General features: G+C 47.5%; 1 protein-coding gene across 1 annotated transcript in view; it reads left to right on the forward strand.

The window, feature by feature from the left end:
- Positions 1–12118, forward strand: part of itga10 (integrin, alpha 10) — a 24102-nt gene extending 11984 nt beyond the window's left edge. The window contains 19 exon segments of the mRNA XM_041238976.1: positions 185–284; positions 577–635; positions 938–1141; positions 1550–1680; positions 2490–2656; positions 2988–3130; positions 3624–3734; positions 3904–3989; positions 4365–4506; positions 4709–4801; positions 5124–5200; positions 5346–5432; positions 5765–5849; positions 5941–6054; positions 6293–6403; positions 8701–8814; positions 9019–9114; positions 9553–9666; positions 10412–12118. Coding sequence (XP_041094910.1) covers positions 185–284; positions 577–635; positions 938–1141; positions 1550–1680; positions 2490–2656; positions 2988–3130; positions 3624–3734; positions 3904–3989; positions 4365–4506; positions 4709–4801; positions 5124–5200; positions 5346–5432; positions 5765–5849; positions 5941–6054; positions 6293–6403; positions 8701–8814; positions 9019–9114; positions 9553–9666; positions 10412–10471 — 2094 coding nt within the window. The 3' untranslated portion in view covers positions 10472–12118.
- Positions 12119–12717: the final 599 nt, after the last annotated feature.

The raw sequence follows: 12717 nt of genomic DNA on the forward strand, positions 1-12717 counted from the left end.
CACTGCACCCCCGGGACACGTCCAGCGACGCACTAAACATGCTGCATCACCCTGGAGATGTGAAAGCTGAAATACTGAAACACATTCAGTGTTAAAGTTGAAATGTTAAAGAAGTGTTTGAGGACTGGCTGTCCTCTGACTCTGTTCTTGGAGTTTTATTTATTTATCCCCCCCCCCCCTGTAGATTGGCTCGTACTATGGCAGCGAGGTTTGCCCAATCGACGTGGATGGAAACGGCATCACCGACGTGCTGCTGGTCGCTGCTCTGGCTCGAGCATGATACCGTCTTCCAAACGGGTTAGCTGCACCTACCTTTGCCCTGCTCCTCTGGGAGTGGCTGCACGACGACCAGCGACGAGGCTACATGGACCCTCGTCCTTGTGTTCTCTGACCCTCCCACATGTACAGCGGTGAGAGGCTTCGAATCCAAAAACACTCACAACGTTAGGAACGCCCGGGAAAGGAAAGATCTAACTAAATTCCGCCCCCACATATGAAACTAGCACCCATCTAGGATCGGAGAGATGGGAGAGATAGGAGAGAGGATAGAGGAGGGAGAGGGGAGAGAGAGGAGAGTGGAAAGAGGGGAGAGGATAGGGGAGGGCATGAGGGTGTATATGTACACACTGAACAGAGTGAAAGGAGGGGGGAGAGGGGAGTGGAGAGAGGAGAGGGGGAGAGGAGAGGGAAGGAGGGTGTATATGTACAGATGGTACAGTGTGAGAGGGGTAGAGGGGAGAGGGGAGGAGAAGAGATTGGAAGAGGAGTGAGACAGAGAGGGAGAGGAGGAGTGAGAGCAGGCGAGGAGGACAGCAATGGCGCTACTTCCCTCTGAGCAGGGTGAGAGAGATGAGGAGATCCACTCCCTCTGCAAAGCTGGAAGTGCAATCTGCTCATAGTGGTTCTGTGATTCTAATGGGTCGGTCTGGCCCTGCAGGTTCTGTTCTCATTCAACGGAACGCTGCAGCCGCACCGCCGGGTCCAGGACGCTCGCTTCGGATACTCGCTGGGGGCGGCGCCGGACCTCAACCACGACGGCTTCAACGACCTGGTGGTGGGGGCGCCACTGGAGGAGGGGCATCGTGGAGCGATATACATCTACCACGGCCACCGGACCACCATCCTGCCACTTTACAAACAGGTGGGACCCCGGAACGTTTCACCCCAACCCCATCCCTAAACCCAACTCTAACCCCAACGCAACACCCAACTCTAACCACAACTCCAACCACAACCCCAACCCAACCACAACCCCAACCACAGCCCCAACCACAACCCAACCCAATGCTAAACCAAACCCCAACCCCAACGCTAATCCCAACCCCAGCTCTAACCCCAATCCCCAACTCCAACCCCAACCCACTCTACTCTACCCCTAATCTCAGCTCTAACTGTAACGCTAACCCCAATGCTAACTCTAACCCCTACCCCCAACTCCAACCCCAACCCACTCTACTCTACCCATAATCTCAGCTCTAACTGTAACGCTAACCCCAATGCTAACTCTAACCTTAACCGTAACCCCAGTGTCCCATTTCTTTTTGCTCAGAGAGTCTCTGCCTCAGCCCTGTCCTCGGCTCTGCAGTATTTTGGACGCAGTGTGAGTGGACAGTTGGACCTGGATGGGGACGGGCTCGTGGACCTGGCTGTGGGAGCGCAGGGCAGCGCTGTGCTGCTCAGGTGAGAATTGGAAAATCCAAACTTCCTGTGAAAACGGGAATGAAAGAACGAGAGGAGGAAGCCGAACCCATGAATACTCATCAGCTTCACAGCAGCTGACTGACTGAAAAACTTCAAGCAGTTACACTATCCATTTACCATGCTGTGCCATGTTTATAATATGCTTTACCACACCTCTTTGTGCTTTACAATGCTTCCCTATGCTTTACTAGACCTCTCTGTGCTTTACAATGCTTCCCTATGCTTTACCAGACCTCTCTGTGCTTTACAATGCTTCCCTATGCTTTACCAGACCTCTCTGTGCTTTACAATGCTTCCCTATGCTTTACCAGACCTCTCTGTGCTTTACAATGCTTCCCTATGCTTTACCAGACCTCTCTGTGCTTTACAATGCTTCCCTATGCTTTACCAGACCTCTCTGTGCTTTACAATGCTTCCCTATGCTTTACCAGACCTCTCTGTGCTTTACAATGCTTCCCTGTGCTTTACCAGACCTCTCTGTGCTTTACAATGCTTCCCTATGCTTTACCAGACCTCTCTGTGCTTTACAATGCTTCCATATGCTTTACCAGACCTCTTTGTGGTTTACAATGCTTCCCTATGCTTTACCAGACCTCTCTGTGCTTTACAATGCTTCCCTATGCTTTACCAGACCTCTCTGTGCTTTACAATGCTCCCCTATGCTTTCACTGTGCTGTATTGCACTGTGCAGTTCTTGTATTCACTTGTATAAGGCTAGGGCTGATCCCGAATCCCCCTTGTGACCACGTTGAATCCTGACGGCTTGTGGTTTTCCACTCTCGTTGCAGCTCCCGCAGCGTTGTGCGCGTTACCGTGACCGTGGTCTTTGAGCCACGCTCCATCAACGTGATCCAGAGGAACTGCCAACGCAATGGCCGGGACTCCGCCTGCATCACCGCCACAGTCTGCTTCAGCGTGGCCTCACGCTCACCGTCCAATCAGAGAGAGCCGTTCGGTGAGAAACACAGAGAACCACAGCAGAGCATTCTTTTAGTGTTGTTCTCTGTGTGGAGAGAGAGGGAGGGAGGAGGAGGAGAGGGAAAGAGAGAGAGGGAAAGAGAGATGGAGGGGAGAGGGAGAGAGAGAGAGAGACCTAAACTGAATAACAGCTCCTTTTTCCTTCTCTCCTCTCCTCTCTCTCCGTTTCCCCTTTCCCCTCCCTCTCCCTCCCTCTGATTGTGTTCTGATTGTTCTGTCTGTGTTGTGATTGTTTTGTGATTGTGTTCTGATTGTGATTGTGATTGCGTTCTGATTGTGATTGTGATTGCGTTCCTATTGTGTCTCAGATCTTCAGGTCAGCTCCTCTCTGGATGATCGGAAGTTTGTGTCCCGGGCTCTGTTTGACGAGACGTCTCACAAGCAGATTCAGAGAGTGCTCCGGGTTCGAGTGGACGAGGTCGCCTGCCGCACGCTGCCCTTCCACGTCATCGTGAGTGAGCGCACTTAACCCTTCCTTCGACTGCTGATCGGTGTGCCTGTGTTCATTTCTAGTGCTTGCTGGGTTGAAAAAAAGCCCCACAAGGAAGGACACTCTGACCAAACCTACCTTATGAGGATGCAGGTCAAGTTTGTGTGTACGTCTATGAGTGTGCATGCCTCATTATTGGTATAGTGGCCCATCAGCCCGGATGTATTCTGGGGAATGTAGTCCTGTATCCTCCAGGACTACACTGGTCCCCCCCTCCACTCTGTCACAGTGTGTGTGTGCCTCGTTATTGGCGTAGCGACCTACCAGCGATGCATTCTGGGGAATGTAGTCCTGTTCCTCCCTCCACTCTGTCACAGTGTGTGTCCCCCTCATTATAGGTGTAGTGGCCCATCAGCCCCTGATGCATTCTGGGGAATGTAGTCCTGTATCCTCGAGGACTACGCCGTCCCTCCCCCCCGCTCTTTCACAGCGTGTGTGTGTGTTTGTGTTTCAGGACACACTGGATTACATTCGCCCGATCGGGTTCGCTCTGCGCTTCAAGATGAACAGTTCGGAGGCAGGGCCTGTGCTGGATGAGGGCAGCCTCACCTTCGTCAAGAAGTTTGTAAGTCTGTGGATTTCACTCTGCTTTGTTACACTCGGCTTTTACTGCGGGAAACTTTTACGAGGGAGATCTAGAACCAGCGGCACAGGGAAGAGGGGGGCTTTGTTCGGGGGGAATTTCCCACGTCACAAAACAAAGTGGGCTTTTTTTTTTTTTTTAACCCTTTCAGATCCCGTTTTTCAAAGACTGCGGCGAGGATGATGTGTGCGTGACTGACCTGGTTCTGCAGGCGCACCTGGGCATCGCGGGAACGAGGTAGCCTTTACTGGAGGCTCGGGGGTCCAGCGGTTAGAGAAAGGGGCTTTTACCAGGAGGTTCAATCCCGGCTCAGCCACTGACTCCCTGTGCGTGTATGTGCGTGAGTGTGTGGCCCTGAGTGAGTCACTTCACCTCCTTGTGCTCCGTCCTTCGGACGAGACGCAAAACAAACGAGGTCCTATTGGAAGAGACTCTGCAGCAGCAGCAGCAGTTGTTGATGATGCAGAGTTCACCCCCCTGGTCTCTGTAAGTCGCTTTGGATAAAAACGTCTGCTAAATAATAATAATAATAATAATAATAATAATAATAATAATAATAATAATAATAATAATGCCCTGCAGGTTTGTAAATTTCTCTTTCCTGATTTGCAGGCAGGACCCCTATATCATCAGGAGCCCCCATAGAAGGCTGTCTGTGGAGCTGGTGCTGGAGAATCGCAGAGAGAACTCCTACAACACCAGCCTCAGCATCGAGTTCTCCAAAAACCTGCATTTCTCCAGCCTGTCCGTGAAGGTACCGCGGGCTCAGCGCTCGACCGCACTGTGACCCAAAGAGTTTTAGAAACCATTGCTAACCTAGTAAACCAGAGAAGCTGCTGGCGTTAAACTCGGGTTATGTTCGACGAGGTTTGCTAGCTGTTTTGGGATTTTTGGAGTCACAGAGGCAAGGCGGCATTTGATTTCTAACCTCCTCGCCCCCCCTGTGTTTCTCACAGGACGAGCCCCAGTTTAAAATCGAGTGCACGGTTCTGGCGCCCAGCATCAGCTCCTGCAATGTCAGCTATCCTGTCTTCAGAGCAAAGGCCGAGGTGAGAGTCCACTTGCAGGGATTGTGGCTTCAAAATAATTCTATAGATCTTCTTCCACAGGCATTAGCTGCCCGGGTCATAGCGGTGCAGTTTAAAAAGATGAGTTACAGTACCATTTCAAACTGCGATTCCTGGTATAACATTGCAACTGTGTCTAAAAGTTTTGCATTACCTAGAAAAACAGTTGTTGACTGTTCGTTCCCATATAAGGTCGCTGTGCAAGAAAGGGTTAAAGTTCATTTGTTCGCTGACCCGCCCCTTCTCTCAGGGTATGGGGGGGCTGACCTAACGACCTGTCCGCCTCTGACCTCTGTTTGCACAGGTGAGGCTCAGCCTGGACTTTGATTTTAGCTGCTCGTCTCTGCTGAACCGCGTGCAGGTGAAGCTCTCCGCTGGGAGGTAAGGCAGCCGGCCTCTCGCTTCGCTCTGCACGCCGGGATCACTGTTTCAGCAGTGCGTTTAGCAGGGTGTTTAGCAGTGTTTTTTGGCTGCATGTCATGTTAATGTTGTTTCCTGTTGTCGCCCCCCCCCCCCCCGGTTGCAGCGACAGTGTAGAGGAAGACACTCTGCAGGACAACTCAGCTGAGCTGCTGGCAATGGTGAGATACGAGCCAGACCTCTTCATTACCAGGTGAGAGCAGGAGGGGGCTGGGCTGGACTGGGCTGGGCTGGGCAGGGCAGGGCAGGGCAGGGCAGGGCAGGGCTGGTCTGGGCTGTTTGTTTCCGCGGCGACTCCTGCTTGCTGAACAGCTGCAAAAGCGTGCTGCTGATCAAGAGTTTCCAGACTCATGAAACAAAGTCAGGTAGAGACAAGGCTGTCCCAGACTAAATAACCAAGCCTGATATGGCTCAGCCGATTCTAGACTGTAACAGCAATCTAGAAAAGTCTCATCTCGCGGTTCAGCCTGTGTTTGTCACCGTTCTGTTTCTCCCTGATGTCTCGGATCCCGTTTCCGGCCGCAGCGAAGCCAGCCTCAATCGCTACGAGGTTCATCCCAGCAGGACAGCATCCGAAGGGATCGGACCGGAGTTCCACACCTTTTACAAGGTGAGGGAGGGGGGGTAGAGGGGCGCACAAACTCCTACTGGTACTTGGAACCGCCTTTAAGAACCCCTGACCCCCGCTTTCAATCTGACAGATTCACAATCTGGGCTGCTACACCGTCACTAACCTGGAGTTTCAAATCCACCTGCCTTCAGTGGCTTCTGGAGACAAGCACTTTCTAACCATCACAGACGTGGCAACACAAAATGTGAGTATCCATAGCGACCGTACTTCACTGGGTACGCGCCTCTCTCTCGTTCTCTGCTTTCACTGGACTGGTTGGTGCATTGGTAAGGTAACAACACAACACACTGTGCTGCTAAGAGTGATCGCTTCATTTTGGCGACGCTGCTTTGTAAAACGCCACCCAGATAAAATAAGATGGAACATTAATGTGTGAAGGTGCTGATTTGTTGTCTTCGTCACCCCCTCCCCTCCCCTTGCAGGCGACGGGTGTGAACTGCAGTCTGGAGAGTGATCTGGAGCTCATGAAGCAGAGGCAGGGAGACGCTGTGCGACCCGTTCATCCAGAAGACATGCTGTTCACTCAGACCCTGGTGAGAGGGGAGCGTGTGCGTGTGTGCGCGTGTGGCCTCTTTGATTCTGCGTTTCGGAACTGCCATAACTCGTGTATTGATTATGTATTGATTGTGTTTCAGAACTGCAGTAACGCCTGCATTGATTATGCACCGATAAGGTGTTGTGTTTCAGAACTGCAGTAGCGTGTGTATTGCTTCTGTATTGATTATGCATTGATAAGGTGTTGTGTTTCAGAACCGCAGTAGCGTGTGTATTGCTTCTGTATTGATTATGCATTGATAAGGTGTTGTGTTTCAGAACCGCAGTAGCGTGTGTATTGCTTCTGTATTGATTATGCATTGATAAGGTGTTGTGTTTCAGAACCGCAGTAGCGTGTGTATTGCTTCTGTATTGATTATGCATTGATAAGGTGTTGTGTTTCAGAACCGCAGTAGCGTGTGTATTGCTTCTGTATTGATTATGCATTGATAAGGTGTTGTGTTTCAGAACTGCAGTAGCGTGTGTATTGCTTCTGTATTGATTATGCATTGATAAGGTGTTGTGTTTCAGAACTGCAGTAGCGTGTGTATTGCTTCTGTATTGATTATGCATTGATAAGGTGTTGTGTTTCAGAACCGCAGTGGCGTGTGTATTGCTTCTGTATTGATTATGCATTGATAAGGTGTTGTGTTTCAGAACCGCAGTAGCGTGTGTATTGCTTCTGTATTGATTATGCATTGATAAGGTGTTGTGTTTCAGAACCGCAGTAGCGTGTGTATTGCTTCTGTATTGATTATGCATTGATAAGGTGTTGTGTTTCAGAACCGCAGTAGCGTGTGTATTGCTTCTGTATTGATTATGCATTGATAAGGTGTTGTGTTTCAGAACTGCAGTAGCGTGTGTATTGCTTCTGTATTGATTATGCATTGATAAGGTGTTGTGTTTCAGAACCGCAGTAGCGTGTGTATTGCTTCTGTATTGATTATGCATTGATAAGGTGTTGTGTTTCAGAACCGCAGTAGCGTGTGTATTGCTTCTGTATTGATTATTGATAAGGTGTTGTGTTTCAGAACCGCAGTAGCGTGTGTATTGCTTCTGTATTGATTATGCATTGATAAGGTGTTGTGTTTCAGAACCGCAGTAGCGTGTGTATTGCTTCTGTATTGATTATGCTTTGATAAGGTGTTGTGTTTCAGAACCGCAGTGGCGTGTGTATTGCTTCTGTATTGATTATGCTTTGATAAGGTGTTGTGTTTCAGAACCGCAGTAGCGTGTGTATTGCTTCTGTATTGATTATGCATTGATAAGGTGTTGTGTTTCAGAACCGCAGTAGCGTGTGTATTGCTTCTGTATTGATTATGCATTGATAAGGTGTTGTGTTTCAGAACCGCAGTAGCGTGTGTATTGCTTCTGTATTGATTATGCATTGATAAGGTGTTGTGTTTCAGAACCGCAGTAGCGTGTGTATTGCTTCTGTATTGATTATGCATTGATAAGGTGTTGTGTTTCAGAACCGCAGTAGCGTGTGTATTGCTTCTGTATTGATTATGCATTGATAAGGTGTTGTGTTTCAGAACCGCAGTAGCGTGTGTATTGCTTCTGTATTGATTATGCATTGATAAGGTGTTGTGTTTCAGAACCGCAGTAGCGTGTGTATTGCTTCTGTATTGATTATGCATTGATAAGGTGTTGTGTTTCAGAACCGCAGTAGCGTGTGTATTGCTTCTGTATTGATTATGCTTTGATAAGGTGTTGTGTTTCAGAACCGCAGTGGCGTGTGTATTGCTTCTGTATTGATTATGCATTGATAAGGTGTTGTGTTTCAGAACCGCAGTAGCGTGTGTATTGCTTCTGTATTGATTATGCATTGATAAGGTGTTGTGTTTCAGAACCGCAGTAGCGTGTGTATTGCTTCTGTATTGATTATGCTGTATTGATAAGGTGTTGTGTTTCAGAACCGCAGTAGCGTGTGTATTGCTTCTGTATTGATTATGCATCGATAAGGTGTTGTGTTTCAGAACCGCAGTAGCGTGTGTATTGCTTCTGTATTGATTATGCATCGATAAGGTGTTGTGTTTCAGAACCGCAGTAGCGTGTGTATTGCTTCTGTATTGATTATGCATTGATAAGGTGTTGTGTTTCAGAACCGCAGTAGCGTGTGTATTGCTTCTGTATTGATTATGCATTGATAAGGTGTTGTGTTTCAGAACCGCAGTAGCGTGTGTATTGCTTCTGTATTGATTATGCATTGATAAGGTGTTGTGTTTCAGAACTGCAGTAGCGTGTGTATTGCTTCTGTATTGATTATGCATTGATAAGGTGTTGTGGGTTTCAGAACTGCAGTAACTCGTGGTGTGCTGTGGTTTTGTGTCAGCTGGACCAGCTGCAGCGGAACCAGGCAGCGCTGATCCGGGTCAGCAGGAGAGTCCACGATGACTTCTACCAGGAGGTAACACCCCCCCTCTAAACATGGCATCTACCGCGAGGTTTCTTTTGATCACACAATGTTAGATAAAAGATCTAAATTATGTTCCGATAGTTTTTTTTTTTTTTTTTATTTAAATCCTAAAATTCTTGGTGATGCAAACCCTCTGGCTGTACTACATCCTGCGAGCTGTAGGTCACGGAGCTTGCCTGACGGTTTGTGTTTCAGGCCCAGTTCCGGTCGGTGAGGATCGTGAGCGGGCACGTTCTCCGAGCGAACGACTCGGGCGTGATCGTCCTGGGGCAGAGCGGGCAATGGAGAGAGGTGAGAGAGAGAGGGGGGGGGGGGGTTAAAGAAAGGGGTTCAAATCCCGGCTCAGCTACTGACTCACTGTGTGGGACCCTGAGCAAGTCGCTTCACCTCCTTGTGCTCCGTCCTTTGGACGAGACGTCAAACAAACGAGGTCCTATTGGAAGAGACTCTGCAGCAGCAGCAGCAGTTGTTGACGATGCAGAGTTCACCTCCCCTAGTCTCTAAGTCAGTTTGGATAAAACTGTCTCCTAATACTTTATAATAATTAATAATATTAATGAATTAATAATAATACGCTCCTTTCGATAAAGCAGGGCTCACTCTCCAGTAAAAACACTCGCCCTGTCTCTCATCAACCCGTCTGCTTCAGTGATTTGTCTTCTCCTTTTTAGAAAAATGTTTTTAGGGCTGTGATCCTTAACCCTGACCTCTCCTCTCGTGCCCACCCAGAGCCTCCTGGAGGTGATGAAGGGCCGGCGCATCCCAGTCTCTCTCTGGATCCTCATCAGCAGCATCATTGGAGGCCTGCTGCTCCTCTCCCTCATCATCTTCATCCTGTGGAAGGTGAGAGTGGAGCGCCTCGCCCCGCTTCCTTTCCGGAGCGTTGCTAGCAGGTCCACAGTACCTGCCCTGCAGCTGTGGGTAGATTCTGAATCCCCTAGTTGCTGTCGTCTTCATGCTGTCTAGCCTCCTTAAATATACTTGAGCATCAAAAGAAACGTGTCACTTCTATTTAGATAAAATTCACTAGATGTGATCAAAAAATGACAAACTCTGTCTTAGAGCAGGCGCAGTGACTTTCTATTGTGCTGATTAACAACTGACGTCACAAAGATGCTGCAGAATGATCTGCCCATCTCGGGCAGGTGTTGTGACTCTTGGGTCTCCCGGTTGGTGGCCCGTCATTGGCAGAGTGGGTCTGGTTATACCGTCTCGCCAGGTTTGAAATCGCTGGCTGTGAGCGCCCAAGACGGGGAGCCACAGCCCGCTGCCCCAGTCCAGACTCCAACATGCCGATCGCATGAAGGCGCTGCTCTCTCGACAGACGTGGCATATTGTTTATTTCTGTAATTTCATTGCTTTTATTCAAGCTTGCAATTCAACAGCTGAAATCGCTCCACATCCAGCGTCCAATCAACTGTCTCGCTAATTAGGGGATTAAGGGCATCTGCTTCAATCGTGCTAACCTTGAAAAAAATACAGCGCAGATTACAGCCAAATCAAATGTGAACCATCTATAAGCGTGTACAGGAGAACACTGCTGCTGTGACTACAGGGAACTGAAATGAATCTGTCTGTGTCTGTCTAGCTGGGATTCTTCGCCAGGAAATCGAGAGAGGAGGAGGAGGAGAGGGATAAGGAGGAGTAAGGGAGCAGGAGAAGCGAGAGGGCAAGGAGAGAGCTCTAAGATTTCCAACTTGTTTATTGTGAACTGTGTTTGTTTGTTTTTTTTCACATTTGGAATATATTATTTTGGATTTACAATCTGCGTTAATAAAACTATTAAAAAAAAAAAAAAACCCTCTCTCTCAATTATTAATATTCGTTTGATTAAATATTTTAAACTGACCTTGGTGTCTCTCTGTACCCAGTCACATCTGGTCCTCTTACCAAGAAACGTCTCCCACGCCACCCCCCCGCTTTTCCAGTTACAAACACCTACCAACAAATACTTCTTAACCCATTAAGTGCCGCTGCCCTCATGTCATTTTTAACTCTCTCCTCATTTTCTCTTGATATTGTTGTGATAACTGACTCCGAGTTCAATGTCAATATAAATTGAGCTGGTGTGAAATTTCACTGATCACAGGAATGGGTCAAAGTTACTCGGCTGTCCTCAAAAACAGGACGCGGCCGTTTGAGGCCGAAATTAAGATATTTTTTTCAGTGATTAAGAATGCACCAAACGACACAAACCCAGTTTGTGTTCAGACTCAGAATAACAGAATTTGGTACGTCGAGGTTCACAGAGGGCTCCGCGTGACGGCACACTTTTTACTTCAGGGGAACTGGAATCAGGCGCCGCGTCACACAGAGAAGAAAAATAAGATACTTCACAAACTGCCCTGATATTTACATGCACTTTATTCAGAGTTTCACAATGACACGCCCTTAACGAAGCCTGTGTAAAAAATAAAAGACCCTCAAAACTTTCATTTTTACACACGCAAATTTGGAGAGATTTTGTTATTGTAATTTTATCAAGGTGATCAAAAATTTTTACATTTATTTTTGACAGAAGACCTAAAATTATTTACAAAAATGTAAATCCAAACTAAAGAATTTTAATAATAATAATAATAATAATATGTACATTAGTTGGAACTGACAGCCTGCAGCAGAATTGAAATCAAAACACAAAATGCAGTGTATGAGAATGGAGGATTTAGCATTGCATTATAGTGAATCAGGCTGTACTAATTCTATACTTACTGAGGAATCGCTTGGAAACTGCAGTGTAATTGCAGGGGACAAAAAACACATTGTGACTTCAATTATAAAACAGCACTGATTCATTTAAAAAAGTCACATAGGAATGTGTTCTCCCTCTTAACTCAGTTTCCAGCCATGTGCAGAGATGTCAGAGCACCTCCAGATGCGTCATCGATCTCCTTCATCTACCCGCCTGCATGCAAACACCTCTGGGTGGGAGGATTTCAATCTCCGCTCAGTGATCAGGGATGCAGAAACACACTTGTGTGTGAAAATGTCAGACCGCTTTGTGCTTTAATCAGGCATCTTAAACAGCTTCTAAAAAGCCTCCTGCGTTTTACCGTGTGCGGCTCTGTGTTCCTTTCCTCTTTACTGTTTGAAATGAATTGCGCGCGTGGCCTATTAAAGTCGTCAATGCAATCAGTCGATCGCTACCCTGTTTGGAGTTTCCCCAGATTTTCAGCTCCAGAGGTTTGATTTCAGACGCTCAGCTACAGAAGCAATGGGGTGATCTAATACACGTGCACACTGCCGTATATGGTAAGAGGGGGAAAAACACTTACAAAAAAGTACTTTCAGTGCCAATGATAATAATATTTAACGGAGTTATACTATACAGCAGCAACCAGACCACTCAGTATTTACCATAGTGTGAACTCGCTGAAAAAAACATTCATTCTAAAGGAACAGGCAACAGCGTTTACAGACGGACGAAAGGTAGACATCCAAATGTACATTTATTTATAAATCAATCTCTATATATACAGTGAAGCCCTGTCTAATCCGGCATCGATTGGGGTCCAGAAGTTTGTGCTGGGTTAGGGAGGCATTGCAGAGCCTAATGATATGATGTTACAGTCAGAGAGCAGACGTTCCTCACCAGACATACCCAGCAAGACTTCGAAATCGTTCTAGGAGAGGCAGGTTCTGGACTGTGGGTCACGGCGGGAGACCTCTGCCTGCATGCACAGCTGTGGCTAATTTTGCTTCACCCTCTGCAGAGAATAAACTAGTTTAGCTCAGCTGATTGAAATCTGCTCAACAAACGTTGCCTTGTTAACATATTGAATCCCTTCCCCCATCAAAAACTTTCATTTCAAAATCTACCATGAGATAACAGTGCTACTATATCACAGCTCTCTTCTGGCAGACTCATTCTGCCGATATCATTTTGTAGTTTCT

The sequence above is a fragment of the Polyodon spathula genome, chromosome 51, assembly GCF_017654505.1.
Source record: "Polyodon spathula isolate WHYD16114869_AA chromosome 51, ASM1765450v1, whole genome shotgun sequence".
In the NCBI taxonomy this organism is placed as follows: domain Eukaryota; kingdom Metazoa; phylum Chordata; class Actinopteri; order Acipenseriformes; family Polyodontidae; genus Polyodon; species Polyodon spathula.